General features: G+C 36.6%; 3 protein-coding genes across 10 annotated transcripts in view; 2 read left to right on the top strand and 1 right to left on the bottom strand.

The window, feature by feature from the left end:
- Window positions 1–957: 957 nt before the first annotated feature.
- On the bottom strand, window positions 958–21,190 carry LOC123718575. 7 transcript variants are annotated; one of them, XM_045675208.1, is made up of 9 exons: window positions 21,136–21,190; window positions 18,529–18,610; window positions 17,690–17,750; window positions 16,941–17,050; window positions 16,012–16,115; window positions 15,254–15,673; window positions 14,290–14,364; window positions 5,662–7,591; window positions 958–4,910 (listed from the first exon to the last, which is right to left on the bottom strand). In XM_045675208.1, the coding sequence occupies exons 1-8, from the start codon at window positions 21,144–21,146 to the stop codon at window positions 7,570–7,572; spliced, it is 885 nt and encodes a 294-aa protein (XP_045531164.1). In that variant the 5' UTR covers window positions 21,147–21,190; the 3' UTR covers window positions 958–4,910; window positions 5,662–7,569. The 7 variants fall into 7 exon arrangements, with proteins under 7 accessions (XP_045531164.1, XP_045531160.1, XP_045531161.1 ...); XM_045675206.1 differs by lacking the exons at window positions 958–4,910; window positions 5,662–7,591 and adding exons at window positions 8,346–8,544; window positions 9,654–10,116; XM_045675209.1 differs by lacking the exons at window positions 958–4,910; window positions 5,662–7,591 and adding exons at window positions 10,032–10,116; window positions 10,245–10,311.
- Window positions 10,936–13,779, top strand: LOC123718577. Its single transcript, XM_045675210.1, has 2 exons — window positions 10,936–11,140; window positions 12,978–13,779. The coding sequence occupies exon 2, from the start codon at window positions 13,006–13,008 to the stop codon at window positions 13,567–13,569; it is 564 nt and encodes a 187-aa protein (XP_045531166.1). The 5' UTR covers window positions 10,936–11,140; window positions 12,978–13,005; the 3' UTR covers window positions 13,570–13,779.
- A 3,330-nt stretch (window positions 21,191–24,520) lies between the features above and the next one.
- LOC123718476 (PTB domain-containing adapter protein ced-6) overlaps window positions 24,521–24,760 on the top strand; it is a 32,640-nt gene continuing 32,400 nt past the window's right edge. For both annotated transcript variants that reach the window (XM_045675008.1, XM_045675007.1), the window contains exon 1: window positions 24,521–24,661. The gene's annotated coding sequence lies outside the window, so the exon portion shown is untranslated. The remainder of the gene's footprint in view (window positions 24,662–24,760) is intronic.

Raw genomic sequence — 24,760 nt, 5'->3', positions numbered from 1 at the left:
CACGCCGTCGTGTTGGGTCTAATTCAAGCCAGATTCCTTACGATGTTTTCCTTCGTACGGGCGAGTGTTAAATGCGCACATAGACAGTGCATTGGTGCACAGCCGTGGATCGAACTTACGACCTCAGGGAAGAGAGTGGCACGCTGAAGACACTAAGCCATCACTGCTGCAATTTTTACTTTATTTATTTTTAATCGATTTAAAGAGTTAAGGCATCACTAAGCACACACTTTGAATTTTATAATAATAAATCGACACAACGAACACGCAGTACAGTACAAAATGGCGTTATGAGAGCTTGGAATGGAATGATTTGTTATCTCTGTTAATGGCGGAAAATATGCGAGTCGCCTCGCAACTTTGATTTTGTTCCCATTACTTACTGCGCATCATCTTTTTTTTAAATGGTTTTCAGGAGATGAACTACCAAGTTTGTAAGTGATTCGCTTAAAACTCAATCAGGTATTATTATTGTCATAATTTTTAAATTATTCATAATTTTATAAGCTTGTAATTTTTTTTCAGAAACACGAAAAGTCGAGTCGAAGTCAATATAATGGACGAGTAGTGACGAAGAAAATATCGACGACAATGATGAAAATTAAAGCGATTAAATATTTTTTACGTGTAAAAATAATAAAATAATCGTAATCATTTACTGTCCGTCAATTATCTCTCGATTTCATCCGCATCACCGTGATGGCAGGAAACATTCCACGGTCTGCGTACAGACATTTTCGTTAGCGAACTGTGGAATCGACTCCCGGTAGGGGTCTTCCCTGTGAGTTTCGACCTTCAATTGTTTAAAAGAAGGCCAAAATGGTCCATGGGCGGCGTCGTCGACTGCCCTTTTTGGGCGTCCCACAAGCTCGTTAGCCCCTATGCTTTAAAAAACAAAAAATATTAACCAGTTATGAAAAATATATTAAAAATAGAAATACAAAAAAAAACCACAAAAGTAATATAGAAACTGAAAAAACAAATGGCAATTTTCATGACGTTTAATTTTAAGACGTCATGTTACTTGACAGACTGTCAGCTGTCAATCATTGCCAAAAACAAGTTTAGGCAGCCGCGCTATGTATCGCGTACCCTCTTTTGTCGCTGTTTTCTCTGCATATATCTCCAATACAGCTTTCTTCAGCTCTTCGGATTGCAGGATATCAACGAAATCTGTCTCCGTATCAAAAACTTCAAATGACTTTTTGACCATTGACACGTTTGTTATGTATGTTCTCCTCCGTGAATCTTGTGTCTGTACGTCAACAAGTTGTAGGTCGCAGCTGACTTCCTCATCTTGTTTGTCACACCCTCGGCAACAGCATGGATTGATCGGAAAATCCATATTGAGTTTAGCAGCCAGCGTTTTACACATGCATCGTTTTGGTGTTTCACTGTCGGAGCTGTTTTCTTTCGTCGGATACAGAATGTCCGATTTCTTCTCTTCTATTATTGTATTGTCAAAGTCATAGAGGTTTGTCAAGCTGTCACTTCTGAAATAAGGTTTTAATAATGTTAGACCTCTTTGGTCAGTTGAATCATCGCTGTCTGTTAGTATTGCTTGCAATGTTTGTCGAACGCTTTTAACTTTTTCTTTATCGATGACATCTGATTGTTCAAATAACTTTTTTAACATTTCCTTCTTTTCTCGCTTACTGCGCAGTTTCTTAATAGTTTCGTTGAAATAGTTTTCGTGTTTTTCTTCATCTGTAAATACACTCTCTGATTTCTCTGTAGCGTCTCTTTCACTTATATCTGTTTTAAAATCGAAATCTACATCGTTCTTAATAGAACTTACATCTGTAGCCGTGTGCTCTGTAAAACTTATTGATGATACAGTTAAAACTTGTTCTTTTTTTATGTTTACACACGACTTTTCTGTGTTTATACAATCTGTACAGATTCCTTCATCCATAGTTTGATCTAAAACAAATTCACTGTAACCTGTGGAAACGGTTTGAAATTTATTTGTTATATTTTTACTGAATTCGGTCTGTTCACTAGATTTATCAATATGCTTAGATTTGAATTCTTCATTTCCTGTGAAGTTTTTAATTAAAATTTTTATGTTCACGTCATTTTTGTCCGTATCAATACACTCTTTGGCATCTTGCATGTGAAAGATTTCTTTTGCTTTAATAACATCTTGCTTTTCCTCCTTTTGTGAATCTGGATTACAAACATTGATTTCAGTTTTATCGCCTTGTTTAAATTTAAGGGTTAGATTAATTTCTAATAAATTTTCGTGACTATTCTTTTGAGAATCGTTTTCGTTTAGTCCTACTTTGTTCAGAACAACAGATGGCGTTGACACTCTGTGAATATAAGAATCTCCACATATTTTGTTCTGATACTGTTGAGGTTTGTTTGATCTGTAATCAATCCTTTCGTACAACGTTTGACCATCCTCATCTTGCACTTTAATGTTATAGCCTTCTCTTAACTCTTGTGAGCTCGGTGTTTCTTGCAGTTGATTTACACAATTGGAACAATCATTTAGAGATTGCTTTGAAGAAGTTTGAGGTGGAAAGTTCAGTGTTGGGTGTGGACAAGGAGGGCAAGACCTGGGCTTTGCAAGTTTTATACCAGAGATTGAATTAGGTCTTGGTGAATTCGCTTGAGACAGATTACAGAAGTCAGGTATACTTTGAGTTGAGGGCTTTTGGGAAATACTTGGTGATTTTTGAGAACCTCGTAATGAAGTTTGTGAGGGAGTAGTAGGACATAATAGAGAACAACAGTTTGGGCATTTTTGAGTTAATATAGGCACGAAACACTTCGGACATTTCTGTACACGTATCGGCGAGCAGCTTTTTGGGCACTGTGCTGGGCACTTTGGACATGATTGTGGCAATGGTGATGAGCATTTGGGACATCTTGATGATATTGAAGAATTACAATTGGGACATTTTGGAGACGCTATAGGTATAGAGCATTTGGGGCACAATTTGGGGGGAATAGGAGTACAACATTTTGGACAATTTTGGGGCTTGAGTGGAGAAGAACATATCGGACATTTAGGGGGAAAAATTGTAGATAAGATTTTTTTTATAGGAGATTGGGGTGAGCATTTAGGGCACTTCTTGGGTAGGACCTCTATGGAACACTTGGGGCATATTTGTGGGCAGGTTTGAGTGCGGCATTTAGGACAAACAAACGGCAGGACCGGTGACGAACAGTGAGAACACTTTTTTGGTAATATCTCCTGACGACACTCTCCACATTTTGGAGGTGGCAACTGTGTACGACAACGAGGACATTTCTGGGAAGCAGGGCAACATCTGGGACATTTTTGAGAAATGACCTTTGTGGAACACTTGGGACATATTTGTGGGGTCGTTTGAGAACGACATTTTGGACAAGTCGGTGGTAGGACCGGTGACGAACACTGAGAACACTTTTTAGGTAATATGTCCTGACGACACTCTCCACATTTTGGAGGTGGCAACTGTGTAGAGCATTGAGGACATTTTTGAAGTGCAGGGCAACATCTGGGACATTTTTGAGAAATGACCTTTGTGGAACACTTGGGACATATTTGTGGGGTCGTTTGAGAACGACATTTTGGACAAGTCGGTGGTAGGACCGGTGACGAACACTGAGAACACTTTTTTGGTAATATCTCCTGACGACACTCTCCACATTTTGGAGGTGGTATTTGCGAAGAACACTTTGGACATATTTGCGTTGGAGAGCATTTGGGGCACTTCTGGGGTAAAGGAACACAGCATTTGGGACAGGTTGGAGGCTGAACAATCGTAGAGCACATAGGACATTTAGATGGAATTATCTGTGAAGTGCATCTCGGACAGTTTTGTGGAACGAGAATCGAGCAGCACTGTGGACATTTTTGAGGCATCAATTCCATGGTACACCTGGGGCATTTAATCGGGACCGTTATAGATGGACAATTTGGACATGTTTGTTGCATAATAGGTTTGGCACACTTTGCGCACTTCAATGGTGACACTGGTGCAGCACACTTTGGACATTTTTTGGGTAATATTAATGTGCAGCACTTTAAACATTTTTGGGGCATGATCGCTGTATTACATAGGGGACATCTTTGAGGTAACGATGGGCAGTCGGGGAATTTTCTCATTAAATTAATAATTTCAGATGGTGTTAATGGTGGACATCTACCGCAAATTGGAGGAGATTTTCCGGCACATGGCCTACTATTTTTTCCTTTGTCCTTAACGCAAGGTGGACAACACTCTTTCGAACATATATTGGAACATACAGGCTTTGGCGGTATGGCACAAATGGGGTCAGGTACAACATAAGTGTGTTTGTGCTTTTTCTTGCAAGGTTTGGACCCAGAAAGATTGAGAATCCCTGGAAAGCACTTCTTGCATGGCTGCTCCACTACCTCATACGGCTGGCATTCGGGTATCGAGACATGTTTCTTCGGCTTCGATTCCGGAGCTGGCGTTATACACGGTTTGGGGCACAGTTTATTCCACTTAGCGTTATATCCTTCAGAATAAATCTTTCGACGTTTGAAGACTTCAATAGAATCTTTTGGCTGGAATCTCTTCAGTTCCGAAATAGACTGAGCTTCCGTGCTGGCAATATCGGATTTTCCGAAAAATTTACTCAGGAAATTCTGCCTCTTTGGCTCCTCTTCCAACGCGAGACAGTGACTACAAGACGAGTTGTACGAAGATACCACAGTTGAGGGCTCTTCATACATATTCGGGCAGGATTTGGAGCCGTCACCTTGATTGTTAAGACTGGTGTGGGAGTCTGACTTTATCTGGGTATCACTCACGCACCAAGAGAAAAAATCTATGCCCAAAGGAATCCAGTTTCGGCAGTATTCTTGGAGGTAACTCTCGGCAAATTCACACTTTTTCGGTGGAGGTAGATTATGGGCAGAGTCAGAATCGGTATCTTGGATTTTCAATCTGAAATAAATTGAAACGATAAATTATTTTACAGTATTGTCTGGAATAATATAATTGTAAGATGTTAAGATCAGACACAGTAATTTCTTTAACCGTCAGTGTTCACGGTTGGCTTGAAATCCTTGAAGTATTCGGACCCGAGAGAATCTCAAATCATCAGCTATGAGAGCTATGAAGTGCCAATTGACTAAAACACACTTTGGAGGAGTGTTAACAAGCAAGCCCTCGACTGGAATCCTTATTGGAATTCCTCCTCAGTGAGAAATAGGGGGGAACGTATTTCTCAAAACGTGATAAAAACATGGCCAGAAAGATTCAAGCTGCCCAGAATGAGTCAAGCTGTGATTTTGGCAATAGGTCACAATCGTTCTTAGGTTTTAACATTTGTAACTTTATTTAATGTAAAATAGTAAAAAATCATCTAATCTTTATTGCCAGACACTTCTTATTTGTCTTATTTGGGGGGAAACTCTGCGCTCTTTCGCTGGAAACTTGCGGGTCCACTAACAATATGAATGGGGCGGTGGCGGGGGCGGGACACTTATATCAGATGAGCGAGAAAAAAACGGTTTGGCTTCAATTGAAAAGTTCCTGATAGCGGCATCACACAACAAATTTTTATTTAACTATAAACAATTGTTGTGTGATGCCGTGATATATAAATAAGCTGTGGGCGACGACCGAATGAGCTGGTGAAAGTAGTACTATTTTACTCGGAATGTAAAACATATACTAATGAAACCTCACTTACATTGGTTTCTTTATATCTCTTATATCTCTCTGCGTAATTATACCAACACCGATTACATCACAGTGTATATGCTCATTTTCTTGAATGACCGCAACGTTATTGTCTAATATAGTGTCCCCAATTTGCTCTAAATTCTGTTCACTTTGTTCCGTTTGTCTATCCTCGTTTACATTAAAATTATCACTATCATTCTCTTTCTCACCGTCTTTCTTCAAATCATTTTCTTCATTTTCTGTATCACCACTTCCTTTTACAGCACGATCACATTCATTGTGATTATAGTCACTATATTCAACTTCTTCATCTGTACTTGGCATTGTTTCATTTATGACACCTCTTGGCAATTCTTGAACACTCTCTTTATCACTAATCGGCACTGATACATCATTAGAACTTATTAATATACTTTTTTTATCATTTTCTATTAGAACATGGTCACCCGTATCCAAATTACGCTTTAAAATCGACGGTTTAGAATTTGGAGATTCATAATCAGTTATTTTAAAAACTTCTTCACTTTGACTTGATTCCATTGAATCTGTAAAATAACCTTTCGGTATGTCTATCAGAATATAATCAGAGCTTTTTGACTCTATCAAATTCTTTGAATGAAGTACTAATTCAATTTTATTGCCCCTATGTGACTTGTCTATATACCATTTTCTATCTAAATACGTCACTTTGATGTTCTTCCGAAAAGGCTTATGTATCACATCTACAGTTGTAACCTGGGGACTTACTATCTGTGCATTCATGGCCTGGGGATTCATTTGTGTAATTATCTGTGGTATCATCCAGGCTTCGATAGTTCTCGGCATGAATTTGTTTTGGGAACACGAGATTTCACTTTTCGATTGGATCACTGTGTTTTTGTAAACGCAGTCGAGTAATTCAAACACTGTGCTGCTGCTTGTGGAATACATTTTGTTGTTCCACCTAAGTTTAACGCTTTGTCTCGAATCGACTTTGTTGGTTAGAAACTTCTTCAGCCACGATTTCCGCATTTCATTTGAATAACTTTCCGATTCGAGTTCTACTACCAACTCTTTCGTACTATTTAAATATCCCTTTGCATTGTTTTGGCATTTATCTGGAATTTTGTGTTTCGAATTCATTTTAACTTTCAATCCAACTTCGCATCTGTTAGCTGTGACACTCTTCTTATCACGTTTACTGCGCTTATTGAAGCAGAAAAATTTGCTTTTCTTCCCACTTTTACTTGGGACCACTATCTGCACAACTTTTTCTGGTATCTTTTCTTTTTCTTCTTCGAGATTGAATTTCTTTCCCCACAACTTAAACATGCCTCTTACACTTTGGCTCTCTATAATATGAGTGGATGAATTCGATTTTTCTGCTTGTTTAGTGCCTTTAAATTGTGTGTATGAGGTGTATGGACTGTAAACTTTGGTATTCGAGTACGATTTTGCTTCCAACGACGGTGGGTCGGAAGCTATGGACACATCCTTGCGGCTTACGCTCTTCACTGAGTCATTTCTTGACATTCCTTTTCGCAAACTTTCAAAACGCTTTCTCACAGATGCGCGTTTTAAATCAGACCCTTCGTCGGTTGCAAACATTTTCCTATATTCCCTTTCTAATTTATTTTCAATTAGATCTTCAGATGTTTTGTCAAAGCTGGGATTCTCAAGATTATGTATGTGTTGAACCAGGGAATCAGATGATTCCTTATCAACTTTAGCTTTAGCTACTTCTGGTAATTTATCAACGTTTGGTTTCGTTTCTTTTACGACTGTTTGAGTTGAATTGTTCCTATTTTTCTTTGTAATATCAAGCGGACTTGTCGTGTGCGATTCCGTTTGAATTATCGGTGATAATTTTTTACTTAAAACTGGTACAATTTTAGATTCCCAAACACCAACGCATTTGGATGACGTCTTCTTGTGTTCATAATAGCTGATTTCTTTTTCTGTAACAATAAATTGTATAATTGATGTAAACAATCATTTAATCTATAATCCTACTTTGTTCGGGAACGTGAAATGATAAATATATATCAATAAAATATATAAATTGTGTGTAGTGTACAAATCTATTTCATTTTATAGTTAAGAGAAATATAATTTGATTTATATTATGTGATTTTTTATTACATAAGAGCCTACATAGTAGCCTATCAGATAGATCTAGGCCGAGAAGCTATGCCGCAGGAAAGTGTAAAATCTCCCCTTTCCTAAAAGGGGAATTTGCTTAAACTCGTCTCCCTCCGGGCCCAGGCGACAACTATCCTCAGAAATATTCTCATGATTTTTATGCGATATAGCGCGCTACTGCTAAGGAAGTTGCATGGATGTGTTCTGGCGCTTTCTCTTCTCTTTCTCTTTTTTCTTAAGTTTAAGTTCTCTTTTTTAGGGGGTCACGGAGCCTGTGGGACACTAAAAAAGGGGAGTCATCACAGCGCATAAACCACCCATGTTTAGTGGGTGCGTTGCCGGCCTTGGACGGCGGCTTAGGAGGAGTACACTCAAATTTTGAAGAGTTGGAGATCGTATGTCTCAGGGAAACCCCTCAGAGGGAGTCGATTCCACAGTTCTCCACGCTAGTTCTCATGTCATTTTCACAGTACAATACCTTTTTAGCATCTTTTCACAAGTGATTGTCCTCGATTTAACATGTGTGATGATTTAGAGCTAAAATATGTTTATTTTAAAGGCAACCCTTACTTTGTAAAACAATGCTACTCCCCACTCCAGTATCTTTAGTATTACGTGCGTATATTCTTCTAGTTCGACGTTTCGGTAGTGGTTTAACACTACTAACACCAATCTCTGTACCACTTAAATTCTCAGAAATTTCGTGAATCTTTCGTGTTCTCTTACAAGTGCATACATCTGTTTTCGTATCGAATTGATTACTGAAATCCTGAAAAATTACATTATTAAAGAGACTCGTCAACAATTACAAGAATTTATTTATTAACTTTGAATAATTAAATAATAACCATTCCATCACGCGTTCGAGTTTGTCTGCAAAAACCAACCTAGGCGTTCAGGCATTTCTCGGATTTATAACGGATTAAACAGTACTCCGGAGCTGGATTCGGTAGAGGGCTGATTTATTTTAAAGATAGCATTGTTTAGTAAATATCTCATACCTAAACCGCTGTTTTTTTCTAACATTTAAGTTTACCAAAATTGTCATTTATTTTAGATTGACTTGTGACAAATATAGTACGTACAATGTGGTTCATTTCAATAAAAAAACACGCATTTTTTTGTAATCAAGCTACATGCAATTTCAAAAGAAAAGAGATAGAGAGCCATGGACGGTGATATTAGGAAACAGCTGGAGACTTCACCCGTGATAGGGTCCAAAAATATATTCATTTGGAAACTACTTCCAAAGCAGCGGGCGTATTTACGTGCATTTATCTTTTATTGTTACAGTTATTTGTTTTTTTTTAAATTGGTACTCTTTGAAGTAGAATTAGTTAGGAAATACTTCAATGTAGGATTTTATTCTTTTTAACCTAATTTTTGATTGAATACCTAATAAAATAATATTATTTATTGATTCACATTTCGTTACTTTTTCCAAAAAAATACATATAACAAACACAGGCTACATATGTAATTAGGCAACGGTTGGCCTTATGGCTAACAAGCGATTTCTTCCTTCAAGGAACAATAAAAAAAGTACAATTAATATATAATAATATTAATATTAGCTTACCTAAATTAATTTTAATAATTGTTTTACAGAGCAGTGTTGGCCTAGTGGTGTCATAGTGGGCCTCTCATACCTAAGCTCGTAGAACCCAGGCACCTGTGCACCAATGGACTGTCTATGTGCCCATTTAACAAGACTCGCTCTTACGAAGGAAAACATCATGAGGAAACTGGGGAGACCCAAGTCGACGGACACACAGGAGGATCACCTACTTGCCTATTAGATTGACAATCATGAAACAGATACATGAGAGGTTGTAGCGCCACTTATTTTTTTTTATATTAGGCGTTCTAACACATTACCTTAAGATCATTTGCATATGTATCCAATTCGATTAATTTAATATCCCTTTTCACATTCGTCTTCATTTCTTTTTATTGATCATAGTTTTATTACATTTTTACGAAAATTTTATTTATTTGACAGTTATACTTTTTTATCATGACATATTGTAAAAGCAGTTCGTGTGTTCCAACTAACTTCGACAAAATTTTATTACCAATACACAAATATATGGTATTATTTAACCTACATAGTAATAATTAAAAATTGATGTATAGAAAATTAAAACAAATTTAAAATGGTCCCTGTGGCGCGTGGCTTTCCCTCTTGAGGCAATGAACGCCATGGTGTCCAAGCCTACTTCAAGCCAGGGTCACTTATGGGTAGGGTCATATATACCCAATATGGGCACTCCTAAGCGAAGGCTGGCCAAAATGGTAACAGTGTTTGGCGAAGGAGCATTCTGCCTCCTCGATGCGCGGTCTGTAATGTAGGGTACTTTCAATTGTTAGATAATTAATATTTCAGTTTGCCAATTTTTTTTTCAGTAAACAAAATGTCTGTGGCAATTGTTTTTAAGATAGATAGAAAGAAAAAGCATCACAAACAACCTTGGCCTTCGCCGTTGCCGTCGCACAAATACAAGTTGTATTGCGCACTTGAGTTGCTCACCACCCCCTGCAAGAGGAAGAAGACAAAACGTTGGGCGAAGAAAGCGCGCCTCTTGGATGTTTAGGTTCGCTTGTGTATGATGTGGTCAGTGTTTGCTTATAAATACCTCAAATTATTATTGTAATGACCACATTCAAAGCGACCAGCCCTGGCTTTCTTTATTTCTTTTCTTTTTTATGGTCTATTGTCTATATACGATATAGAAGAATAAACACTATTAATATTGAGTAGGTCTCGAGCCATACTTAACAGTAACTAGGAGTATGATGGACTACTTAAATCTGTTTTGCCAAAAGCTGTGTTGGCCTCAGGTTACGGCTGAGGTCGTAGAACCCTGGCTGGCACCAATGAGCTTTCCATGTGCGCGTATATCGTAAGGAACCCGGCTTGCCTTAGACCCATGTCGACTGTGTGAGACAGAAGAAGCTGATCAACTACTTGACAATCACAAAACAGATACAGAAATCTGAGGCCCAGATCATAAAAGGTTGTAGCTCCAGTGATTTAGTTAAATATATTTATATAACCATGGACAGTTCTAGTCATGACCATCGCGACCAAAATCACCTACTAGCCTCATCTGTTTATACATAGGACCCAGACCTTAAAGATTGTACTGAGAACATCGTAACACCGGAATTAGACCGAAACTGGCAAAGGCTGATCTCCTACCTACCTCATGAAACAGATACTTAGGTTGTAGCGTCACTGTTATTTAGTACTGTATTAATATGTCAAAAGGTTCGCCAAATTTAACATCCTTCGAGATTTTGACATTACTTTAGCAGTCTTTCAAATGGCTTTATATTTTTCTACAATTTTTCATTTTTTATTGGTAAGTTTCCTATTCGTTTGTTAAATTTTAATTTATAATCTTCATCGTAAAACGATTACATTCAAATAATTCATATAATAATAATAACACAAGTCAATAAAACTAATTAGATACATATCCACTTACAAGAAACAATAGATCATAAATTCACGATATAAAATCTTAAAAATTAACTTAAAAGAATGTGAACCCTTAACAACAAATCAAAATAATAGTCCCACCAGTATCATTGTCCAACGGAATAATCCCAAAACGGTTACACGAAGCTATCAAACTGTTAGACGTGAATCCATTTATATCCTTCAAAAAACAGTTATGATACGGTAACTATATTTTATATACATATATATATTACCAATTATATTTTACACTTAAACACATTCATATTTTTATATCATTCTTTTTAGGTATCTGTGTGCTCATTTTTGGCAAAGGCCTCCTCCAAATCCCGCCATTCCTCTGGACTATGCCACTTTCTGCCATGTACCTGCTGTTTCTTTAATTTGGTCTATTGTACGTTGTCTTCCTCTTTTGGACCTTGGGCACCAGTTTAGTATTTTCTTGGTCCACTCTCTGTTCCTCTTGCCATGTGGTTATTTCCATAAGTTTATTTATTTTTAGTGAAACATTGGTAACGTTAGTTGTTTTTCTTAAAGCTGTATTATTTTCTTCTCATGATACATCGTTCCATCGATCTTTGACACACGTGTAGCTTTGTATGCTGCGCTTTAGTGGTTAGTTCATTCATATAATTAATCACAATATAAATCAAATTAGGCAAATATTATACTTAATTAACACGACCTTCGACGGAGTGAAGGCCTCCAAATTTATCCACTTGTCTCCCACCTTCGCTTCCATTTTTCCCCGCTCTTTTATTTTATCTTCCCAGGTTTTTGGTGGGCATTCTGTATGTTTTTCTCCCACTAAGCCATTCCAAGTAAGGATTGTTATGACCTGTCATCATAAAGGCGGGCAATTTGATCAGCCCGTTTCCACTTTACTTTATAGTGTATTATTAACAGACGTGCTATTATTACTATGAGGCTTGGTACTGTACACTTTGTCACAAGAAGACAAAGTTGAAGAAACGAACGCTCCACAGCACTTTGGCATACTCCAATCTTCCTTAATAGTGTTGTTAAAAGTTTACGCTTTGCATCCATATTTGACACGGCTCATGTGGCTGTGTCAAAATCTAGGGTTCTCACCCATAAATATCACGACGATATTTCCGGAATAGTTGTCACCCAGGCCAGGCGGGAGACGCCTGACAGACCTAAGTCTAACCAAATAAAGTAAAACTTCCTGCTGCCTATCTTTTTGGACACAGATCTGCCTGATCAACTGCCCGATAGGCTACTATGTAGGGATCTTAGGCCTCCCTCTGTAATATATTCATTTATCTAGAGCGCCTTGCTAATACATATACTATACAGATACTCCCGATACATTACATATAAATTTATACACACATTTCACAGTCCTGAAAGACTGAAGCTCTTTACAAGAGCAGCAAGTAAGAAAGAGTCGGTAAATATTTTACAATGAGGTCACAAAAAGTATCTTTTATCCTCCGCCGTCCCTGGACAGAGTGCAGGTGAACGCAAATGCAGTTTGCCCTCGTGGTACACGTCTAGTTTACTGTTTAGTCTGTTCACTGGAGTTCTACTAAAGAGCTCATTAATATGCGGAAGAAGATCGAAAGTCCGATAATTATCCAGTTTCTTCAGATTTCTGATCATGGTAGCCATGTCATCGTTATAAGACTATGTCATCAGCAAATCATAAGTTTGTCAGTCTATTAACAGTATTATACAATAAACCGTTTTTTTAGATGTATTTATAAAGACGTTACTTTAAAAATGTCGCATCAAAAATGGTTGATCTGTTCCATATGTTTACAACATAGACATCTTGACAAGTGTCGAGATATTGACGAAATAACAGAAATTTATCCAAAAAAGGAGAATAGAACACATAACGAACGGAATACAAAATTTCTTCAAAATGGTTGCCATCCACAGAGAAATAAGGTGTCGAAATATGTCCAAACAGAAGATATTAATGAAATAATAAGTGAAGTTTTAAATGTATTTAAAAGTAAGAAATTCAAAAAAGACGCAACCACGAATACAGATAAGAAACTGGTTATCAGCAAAACGTTTAATCTGTCAATAAACTCCGACTTCGAATTTCAACAGACTATCAAATCGTCGTCAATACCACAGATGAAAAACGAATTGAAGCAGAGACACGAAAAACACAGAGACCCAATCGCTGAGGTGAATAGAATGTTTGCAAATGTTAATTTAAATCGACCGACAGTTAGAAATGGTCCGCGCATATTACCTGTTGTCAAAACTGACAGATCTGACAAGGCAAGTGTGTTTGTGTGTTGCCATTATCAATGCGAGAATTATTTGTAGATAATAAATTGTTTATCGACTTGTTCTTCTTCTTTGGTATGTGCCCGGCGCATTTTGGGCTCAAGAGTCGGTACTTGATGTTTAAGGAAGAAATTTAGAAATGAAAGAAATTAAAGAAATGTTAATTAAGATTATGTAAACCCTTTTGCAAATAATACAATTGCATAAAAATATTTACGTTCTATGGTCGGTTGAATTAAATGAAATTTGTCTGCCGTAGTATCTTTATTTACGCGTATAAATTAAAAAATATTAATAATCCATAGTAAAACGACAACTGTGGAATTTAGTGATGTAAGGAAATTGTTTCATTATTTTTCAGTGAACGGCGTTGTACATACCTGACGCTAAAAGTAAAACGCGATATCGAAATGTTGTCATGGTATGCTTAACATTTATTTTGATGAATTTATTAACTAGTGTGATGTGTCTCATTCCGTACGTTGGGTTATTCGCTCATAAACATAAAGCCAATTAAAAACCAAATAGATAGAAATATTTAATAAAAACATATTAAAAATAAAAACTGTCTGAAGAGAGTTTCAATTTGTCGCTTCTGGAAAAAAAAAGTCTACAGTTAACATATCGACATAAACGCAAAATCAATTTACTATTTACAATCAATTCCTAGAACTGCGCCGCGCCATCAGCATCTCAGTAATAAATAACTTTACACTAATTGTAAAACCCCAAACTTATAATAATAATTTCCTATGTTACCTGGAATCACGATTTCTCCTATTCCTACCAATCTTTTCGCTGCAAGCCTTTTCCCAACCGTGAGGTGAATCTCGACTGAAATTATTTGTCATTTAGGATAACATACCCCTTCCCGATAAAAAAGACCCTTAGGAGGCCCGACAAGTCTTAACGGACCCGGAGAAAACATTAGCTAAGGACGTTAAACCGCCTTTGCCATTGAAGGGAGCTTCCGGCTTACCCTTCAGGTGATTGACCACACCGCGATGGCCCAAGCCAAGCTCCGAGTCTCGCAGAAGACGCCCTTGTGCTAGTCGTGGGATTACTAGGCAAAGCTAAGCCTGCCAAAACAGCCCGAGGTGAGCTATAAAAGCGTTAAGACCAACAGCCGTCAACAAGACAGACAGACAGACACAATTAACAGATGTCAATATGTATTTGGACCTTATCTACACGAATCAAAAGCCCTAAACTTCGTTTGGGAATCTCACGCATAGTTTATGTATAGGTATTCATAGACGCTAAAGTCAAATGTCATATGGTCTAGTCGTGAAACGAACATTCAATTTGGGATGCAGGATGGCAAGGTCAGGGTCTCAAATGGAATCTCACTGTTGGCCTAAATAGCCTTGACAGCTTAGCTCAGGCTGTTTTGACGAGCATAGGTATGCCCAGTAAGATGATGACTTGCGCAAGTGCGTCGGTGCAAGGAGCTCGGCTTGGACCATCGTGAACCACCTGAAGGACCGGATGTAAGCTCACTGGATTGAAAGAACTAAAGGATCTCCCCTTCCTGATGAAGGCGGTTTTTAATCTGAACAGACTTTTCTCATGCGATATTTCGAGAATATATTGTAAGCTACCGTAATGAGAGCATCTGGAGATGAAGACAGGCCTTGTTTTGTTGACAGAGTCATAGCTCATGCTAAATCTCGTTATTGTATCTCACCCTTGACCTTATGGCTAAGCTAAATTATAAACTTACTCCCCCAACTCCAGTGGATCAACAGTGGATCGATTCGATCTTTTCTGATCAATCTCCTTGGTCAAAACCCTCTTCAACGTGTTGGACGAATCAACAAACTTGCACATATATTCATTAAGACTCTTCATTTTCGAAAACACGTCCTTCTCGCACACCGCGTCCTCTTTGTCGACCGTCATCTCGACATCTATCAACGTCAAGTCTGTGTTGACAGCTACGTGCTTCAGTATCTTAATTTTTGGCGTGACCGTTTCGATTACATACTCGTTTTCTGTCAATTGATAATATGGCTGACGCGTCCCGTTTTCTAATTGCTTATCGTCTTCCAAACCATTTTTAGTTTTAGCCATGACCAGTTTTAGAAGATTGTCCAAACCGAGTTTATGGTCGTTCAAAAGGTGGCGGTCGAGTACTGTTATTCTGAAATATTAAATTTGCTATTTTAAAGTATTCTTCTGTCTTTGAACCAAAGATACCTTCACAAAGAAGAATCTCCTACTTGCCTCAATAAACAGACACATAGGATGGGACCTAAAAGGTTGTACCGAGAACATCGTAGCATTAGACTCAATCAGGCAAAGGCTAATTACCTACTTACCTCGAAAACATCGCTATACAGGTATTAGACCCAATCAGGTAAATGCTGATGGTGATCAGAAGTAGGTATAATTGCCTCATGAAACAGAGACATAGGACCCAGATCTTCACGGTCTGTAGTGCTATTTTTTCGGGTACCTATTTGTTACAGCAAAACTAACCTATCTGCATTAAATGAACACAAGTGACACGAAAAGACATCCTTGGCTTCATTGCAAAAGCTCTCCTTTAGAGCTTTCGAAGTACATTCACTTTGCGGAAAATCCTGAAAACGAATTTTGTTAAGTTCCTCGGAAAAATATACATAAAATAATACTCCTGGTGGAAAACGGAGGTGGCCTTCGACCAGAAAAGGACCAAATAAAGAAGACGATAATGATGATTATAATGCCATTGTAGGCCTCCATTGTAAATCTAAAAGCCGTCTTAAAAGCAATTTATATTATACACGTGTCCTACATTTATCTCTTATAGGTATATAAGATGGCAATACAAAGTAATGGCACATACGTCAATATATTCTATTTAAAAAATAATCATATGCCAGGACCAGGAGAATGTACATATATTTATGTAGTTAAGGAAATAAATAACACAGCAAGATATCTAAAACGAAAACGATAGGTATCCATGGAGTCCCTGATGTCCACAGTCATTTTTCATCAGTTTTATTGTAAAACCTGTTAGAACTAATGAAACAATGAGCACAAATTTTCATTTATTTATTAACATTTAAATTACTGTTTAGATGAGATGATTGAGTTTAGAAATCCGTATTTGTAATTATGAATTTAAACCGAGAAATTCTACTATATAACGCTTTTAAAGTTATATTTTTATACGGATTACTCTCAACGGCAGTATACTCTCAAACAGCCTAATGCTCCCAGCCTGTCCGTTCACGGCACGCTCCTGTCACGGTTATGCAACGACAAGGTCCCATCACAGCCATAGTTCGACACGATCCACGTATCAAAATCTATATTTTTAATTTTTATAACGCTATTTAAAGCTATAAAGATCACTTTCAATAACACTTTTATTTAAACTATACAGGCTTTAAATATTAAATATAAACTGCTATACATACGAAATCACCCAACACATTCTCTTCGGGATGCGAAAACAAAGTTTTACTTCGACACAGTCGCGTGCGCAACTTCTCAAACAACTTTGTAGCTGACATCGTTCTAGTGGGCACTGAAAATTTTCTCTAAATATAATATATATTTTCTACAAAATTCCAATCAATTCTAATATTGGGTCTAATGGTGTTATGATGTTCTCGATACAACTTTTCTCTGGGTCTGGGTCTCTTATCAGATTTATGTACCAAGTAGGTGATCAGCCTTTGCCTGATTGTGTCTAATGCCGGCATAACGATCTTTTCTTTGAACCAGCGAAGGTTAAATGCGCATAAATATGCCGAGGATCGAACCTATGACCTCTATGAATAAGAGCCGCATCCTAGGCCAACGCTGCTCATGTATAATATATATTCTTTAACATAATTTAAATTTGTTAAAAGACGTCGGTAATTAATTTATATTTAAAATTACTGCCTACTTGTTTTAAAAAACTAGTTCTAACTTCTCATCAGCTCGATAGATTCATGAAATTAAGACTGAGAACTTATTACCGAATTTTACATCCTAACGGCCCATTCTTTTTAAATTCAGCATTATAAATACATGTTGAAAATTAAGAAAAATAAGGCAATAATATAAGTAATAAAAACAAGTGGATGAATTTGGAGGTCTTCACGCCGTATACTAGTGTAAAACATAGTGAAATGGGCTTAATGTAGTACTATATATTTAAATTAAATTATTAACTTACATTTAATCCCTTTAATATTTGTAAACGAGGATTTTTCATTCACGCCAGGCATTGATTTTATCTGAAATTAAACAATTGTTAAACCATTTTTTAATTTCATGGCGCTACAACTTTTTGGGTCTTTTCTAATAGACAGGTGGGTGATCAGCCTTATGCGTCTGATTTTAGGGCCCAATACCACTTTTTAGATCACTTCCGTCACCGTACGAGCAAGTTAATACTCTTAAACGCATCTAATAATGCGTTCATAAAAACCTTCTGGTCTTCAAATTTACTATAGGTTTCGTCTCCTAGGATGATCAGCTGTGCCTGACACATGTCGACGTTTTGGATCTAACACAGATTTCCTCACGATACCAATACAACAAACGTATAATATTTATCCCCAACATACAAATATACAGTATTTACAATATTCTTAACATACAAAGTATTAATAATAATTAAAAATTAATAAACAGTAAATTAAAACAAATCTAATAAATTTGGTCCCTGTCACACTTGTAAAGCTGTCATTTCCTCTGTGTAATGCGGTACTTATTCGTTGAGGAAAGCACCAGCTCTGAGGTCACCTACCAGGAGCCAACTTAAATCATATATTCATATAATCAAATAATTTTAATTAGCTGTGCACGGTATCCCCACTTCCCAATAGTCCAAACGGGAACAAAATAAACTCAAACAAATTTAAAGATGACCCTTACCCTTTAATGATGGTATTTCCTTGCTGTATTGCAATACAGCAAGGAAATAGGAAAGAGGAAAGGATCAGCTCTGGGGTCGCCCGTACTCTGAGGCGCAAAAAATAAACTTGGAGCCCAAAAAAAAAAATAACTTACAGGATTGACATTAGCATGGTGTAATTGTTTATGCATAAGAAGGGCGCTCTGAAACTGTGATGAGAAGGAGCATTGGGAACAGCTGAAAATAAGGAGATTTAGACTGTAATGCGAGCTCCAACAGAATGTTTCAACCAACTTCATAAACCCTGAAATATCGATTTTAAGTTCTTGTTGTACACTTGGTTTAAGAGGTATTTTCAAATATGCATCAAATATACATTAAATAAACAACATCTCTATGTATATATAACATTCTCGTGTCACAATGTTCGTTCCCATAGTCCTCCGAAACGGCTCGACCGATTCTTATGATTTTTTTTATGCATACTCAGTAAGTGATAATCGGCTACTATCTATATTTCAGACCCCGAAGTGATAAGGGGTGACCACTCCAAATTTTATATTATTAGGATACATCATACAAAAATACATACAACCCAAAATTTTCATCCCTCTACTATCAACTCTTATATTTTATTTGTTATTTAAAAAATTATGATTCGAACTCGGAGGTTTATATAGAGAAATATTCACAGAAAACCCTTAAAAATTTTCTTCCGGAAAACCGAACAGGGGTAGCAAAATATTCCATGTTGGTATGTACAAAAAGGCTAAGTAAAATCACATTAAGGAGAATCGAAGTTCGCGGGGGCAGCTATTATAGTATAAAATTTCACTCTCGATCGAGTATTTTTTGATATGCCTGAACTATTTGGTTAATTTTGTTTGTTGGTTGGATTCTAGGCTTAAAATAAATTGTTTACAATCGAGAGTTTTAAAAAGAAAATATAATCAGTGGCGCTACAACCATTTTATTCCTGTGCCTCAGATTTCTGAATCTGCTTCATAATTTGTCAATCTAATAGGCAAGTAAGTAATCATCCTGACGCATCAGGCATACGCCGTGGATTTGGGTCTAGGCAAGTTGGTCTCGTCACGATGTTTTTTTTCGAGCAATGCGCACATAGAGTGTCTATTCGTGCACAGCCAGGATTTTAACTCAGGGATGTGAGTCATACGCTGAAGCCATCATACAAGATACTGTTGTCCTAGTCTACACTATCTCGTATGATGTATCTGTATAAAAGCGGTCACGTGACTAATCGTGAGCTGATGTCATTCCATAGTGATTTTGCCCCAGGTACTGTGTAACTTCCAGTAGCATCAGCAGTCAGTTAAGTGCCTTGAGCACAGATCGCAGCTGGAAAAATTATGTCGTAAGATTGTCAAATATGTCACTAAGATAAATACGAGGCACGAGAGGCAACGTGGGTCCTGCTGGGCAGCGGGCTCCGCCTCGCTCATAAATATTATGAGGATAATTCTGGAGTAGTTGTCACCTGGACCTGGCGGGCATTCTACTATGTAGAATAGTAGAATATGCAGAGACCCTTAGTCAACACAACGCCAAGCCGCTCGGAAAATGACTGATCGTCGACGATTTGAATCTCTTCATTCCACGGTCAAGGAACTGGTACTGGTGTCTCATAACAATACTTCATGTTTGCGCTTTATAGAGTTGCCAGCGGTAATCCGAAGTAACGTACCGTCTTGATTTACTGAGTACACCAAGCCTCTTAGAGGCTTTAGCCTTTCCTTTCAAATTACCATTATTCTATATGTCAACGCCGATGTCCTCTTAACCTTGGGATCAAACAGGAGATCAGGATCGCTCTTGGAAGTTAAAGAAGGGCCTAGTAGTTCTGAAGACTAACATGTTATCAAAAATACTTTTCAGCTAGGTTAGACACAGTATTCCACCTTTTCCACCTTTTGACCGTGTGACTGTGGCAATCTTGCCACGATCAAGCTACCATTCCGTCGGCCTTCTAGAGAATGTACCAGACACCTGCAACACACTTGCAAGCCAGGTTGCAGATGTCCATTGGTGGCTGTGACTTAATTTTAATTGCTTACCGCTCGTTTAATAAAAAAAACAATGATTTATATTATTTTTACTTATTTAATTTAGATCTTCACGCCTTTTCCTGGACAGACAGAGACCACTCATGTCAATGGTACATACCTGACATACCTCGCCTCATCCATATGATACCAAGCTTTTGGGAAATTTTACCTGTTCCTTCTCTAGTACGTCCTTGATTTGGTCGACTTCACCGTCGAAATAATGATTTTATTAATATTTCACGATTTTTCACGGGCAGGCAGATACCACAGATACAGATCTCCACTTGAAACAGTCCATGCTTATGGGTACTTGTACCTTGTACCTTGCACTGTTTAGTGCCTCCTGGATTTGGACCAAGACAAGGCCTACCCAACACGACGTCACCATCCAAGGTTGCTTACTTGTATATTATTTACATTACATAATATAAAACAGATTAAAAGTGACATACAAAGAAAAATTATCTTCTAAGACTAAGACTTCTGGAGGGTCCTGTCTTTAGGTCGAACGAAAACAACAACACCTTCACAGTTTTAAGAAACCTACGGCGTTGCAACTCCAAGTTGGTTACAGTACCTTTTCTTAATAATTCGTTTAACAAATGAGGTTGACTTTCGTTTTTTATCGACCGTGTGTAAGTAAACTTAACACTTTTGGACTAGATTTTCTACTTTAGTTGCTTTTAATGTACTCACCAATAATCCATATTTAAATTGTATAAATTAACGACAAAAATGTTTGAATCATGGCTGTCATGTGACGTAAGACTAGTCTATGTACAATGTCTATCATAGATAAAGTGTCGAATAGATTGAGTATTAACAAAATATGTTTTTTTTTTCATTTAATATAGAGTATTTCAATTTTCTTAATTTACAGTAATACAAATAATTGAAAATTAATAACGCTTTTTGCTTGTCCGAGGGAGGTGAGACGGGGTTAACGAGTCGATACAAGCAGCATCGAATACCAAAGCCGGTCCCATCCTCAAAAAAGTTGCCGGCCAAAGAGGATACTGAAGAGAGTTTGTAACATTTGTATGTTAAATTTGATGGCTCTGAGAAAGATAGTTGAGAAAGATATATTTCTGTAATGTTAGAAGATTTTGTCAACATCGTGTCCCTGCTTATTGAATTATATGCATTTTGACATTTGTTTGAGTTTAAATCAATGCAATCCATACTTGTAACATAATTATGAGTATTTTTTATCAGGTGCTATTATTATAAAGCTTTTAACTGGGTCTGCCGGTCTGCTGTCAACCGAAGCGGTTGTTGGTCAAATAATCCAAGTTTTGGATTATTATCTTTTCACATAATTGAGGAATGATGTTGTTGATGTGTTCTGTTTATACAGTTTTATTATATCTGAAGGTTAACGGCGTTGCAGATTAAATAAATTACATAGTACCACTTACATTAGATAATTATTTAGAACTAGTTATGCATGAACTTCAATATAATTTGACTTAGTACCATATATAGTAGTTAGACCATGTTAGTAGCTACGTCGCAGCCAAGTCATTGATCCAAGTCAATTGCCTAGGTTTTTGAATAACTGGCTGAACATCTTTCAGGCCGCTAATTAAACGGCTTATGAAGCTAGTTGGCTGCGACGTATAGATTTTAAGGCAACTACTGAACTTCAATAACCGTAACTAAAACATAGCTATATTGTGGACAGGATTTTATATTTAACAGTATACGTAGTAGTAGCTTTTTATCGGATTATCTCAAATATGTAGTTGCGCGTATTTTTTGTCAGGCGCAATATTTTTTAATTACAAAATTCATATTCAATTTAATAAATGTATAGTATCATATAAATTTATATTTGTTTATTCGATATAGTCTATAACTTCGAATTATAATAACTACAGTGGTGTACGACATACGAGTTTAATTCGTTCCCTAACTTTGCGGGTCTCGAATCAATTATTCAGATTGAAATTAATTAAAATACCATTAATCCAGTCGATCTCCCAAAACACCATCTAAGTGGCTTTGAATAAAAAAACGCTTTCACGCTTTAATTCAATAGACATCTTATTGTTGGCCTGGCTTAGCTTATGATCGGACGTGGTGAGCGTAGGTTTGACAGGGAGCCATGACACTGGGACGCACTGCACTGTGACGACTGCACCGTGGCGACATTTGAAGAGTGGAACGAAAGCTTACTGGAGAGAGCAAAGCCCTGTGGCTTTTAAAGTCTGATACGATATTAATAAAGCTTATTAATTAATCCATACAATAAAATCTCAGTTTAATTTTTTTTCTATAAGTATTAGTTTCGTTATTGTTCCAGTTTTTGTATTAATATCATCATTCATTGCTAGTTATATTACGTCATCTGTTCGTCTTTTGCCCTATAAGTACATATCTTTCCAAAATTATGTATATATATTATATAAATTTCTTTTATCCCGCGCTGTGGTAATACATGACCTGCCAGTCTCCATTTAGCCTTAGTACGTGTACTAAAGCATCTTTAAGTTTTGTGACTTTTCTCTTGTTTTGTTTATTCTTCTCGATTCCATCTACAAATGCTTTTTCCATTGCACGCTGGCAAGAAATATTTTTTATGTTGTTTTCTTGATGATAACCCACGTTTCATTAGCGTATGTCATGCAAGGTAAAATATATGAATCCATAATGATCTTCTTCTGTTGCAGCTTCTCAGAAATAGACAGTCAGTTTTGATTCGATAAAACATAGTAATTATTGTTGGAAAGGAGGTAACATATCGCTGTACTATTGGTAGCTGCTAACAGCTGGCATGATTCTAACGGCCATTTTTTGTATATATAAAAAGTAGTCTTATGACAATGTCACATTTGAAATAAAAAAATCACTTTTCGAGTTAATTACTTATTAAAGATAGAATAAATTATTTCTAACACTTACCCACAATTTACGATCGCTACGATCTTATGTCATAACTGTTTTTAAACTAGCCTAACCTACTCTATAGGCTTTTGATATTACATATAAAGTGTTATTGAGAGTAATTTGTATAATGGCTTTAAAAATCGTTAAGAGCAAGCTTCTATATCAATTCCCAAAAATGCATGTTTATTTTACGTCATTCACGTGACACAAAATGGCCTCAGGTTAGTCGAATCGATGATGGCACAACACCAAACATGTAAATCTTCATTTCATCAATCTTAATCTAGCCGTTAAATTTCGTCGGAGACAATTATTATCTAAATTAAACACGTAAAAAAGCTTGAAAATTCTATTTAAAATATTGTAAATTGCTCATATTTTATAATTTACATAATGGACGCCTAACAGCGGTCATTAGCGAGATAATAACACACAAAGTTGCCGAATAACGATTTTTTAAGAATATATTAAGTACATTAAAGTCTATTTATATTTTTCCATAATATACACCAGTTTATATTAAATTATTATGCTACACACGAAGGAATAAGATAAATGTTTACTAATACTTAAACACTTATTATTATTCCTATTGAAGAATTTATATATCACCTCTCTCTGGCAAAACACACCGTACCTAACTATACTTGTAATAAAAATGTATTTTGTAATGCTCTAAGTATAAAACAATACTATTATACGATATAGAAAGTAATTACATAAATGAGGAAATGGAATTTATTCCAAACAATTCCTTTTAAAACATCGTTAGATTCAACAATGAGTGAAGTTGTTTTTAAACACCTCTTACTTTTTTCTATCTATATGCGAAAATGTTTCGTGCTGCGAATGAAAACATTATGACAAATCCGTCTAGACCCAATCGTTGACCATTTATGGCCTTGCCAATCAACGAAAAAGAAAATACAATCTGATAATCTAATAAATCTTTTCATACATTCGTAATATTACAATTTTATTATTCGAGCAATCAATGTGTCATATTTATTAGTAATAATATCTCAATAAAAACTTATAAGTAATTTTATTTGCCTTGAAGCAGTTTATGCATTGTCTTAAAGAATAAAGACAATAGAGGTATGACAACCTTTCACGTTCGCAAGTCGAAACCTGTTTTTATCTGTAGTGACTCATTTTAGTCTGTGGCATTTAGTTCTGCGCGGGGGCCCGGTTAGAACGCACGCTGCATTTATACGTTTTCATTTCTAAACACTTCCATTAAAAACAAAGGCAAAAAGTGTATTAGTGCAATCGTTCTTGTTAAGTATTTTGTTACTTTGTGTTATTTAGTGAAAAGACAAGACCTGATCAGGTACGTTCACTTTCTCTTGTTTTTATTGCGCTCAGTTGCACCTATGAAAAATTTGTTTAAACAAATAATACAAGATGGACACCTGTATTAAATAACTGT

The sequence above is a fragment of the Pieris brassicae genome, chromosome Z, assembly GCF_905147105.1.
Source record: "Pieris brassicae chromosome Z, ilPieBrab1.1, whole genome shotgun sequence".
NCBI classification, from domain to species: Eukaryota; Metazoa; Arthropoda; class Insecta; order Lepidoptera; family Pieridae; genus Pieris; species Pieris brassicae.
This window is presented reverse-complemented; position numbering and strand designations above follow the sequence as displayed.

Excerpts from the sequence above, each read along its gene's own strand:
- LOC123718577 (XM_045675210.1), top strand. The coding sequence starts at position 13,006 with ATGTCGCATCAAAAATGGTTGATCTGTTCCATATGTTTACAACATAGA.
- LOC123718575 (XM_045675203.1), bottom strand. The coding sequence starts at position 9,719 with ATGAAGACGAATGTGAAAAGGGATATTAAATTAATCGAATTGGATACA. Across the intron at positions 8,545-9,653 it reads CATATGCAAATGATCTTAAG|GATTTCAGTAATCAATTCGA; the intron begins GTAATGTGTTAG and ends GTAATTTTTCAG. Across the intron at positions 7,592-8,345 it reads GAGTAGCATTGTTTTACAAA|AAAAAGAAATCAGCTATTAT; the intron begins GTAAGGGTTGCC and ends TTATTGTTACAG.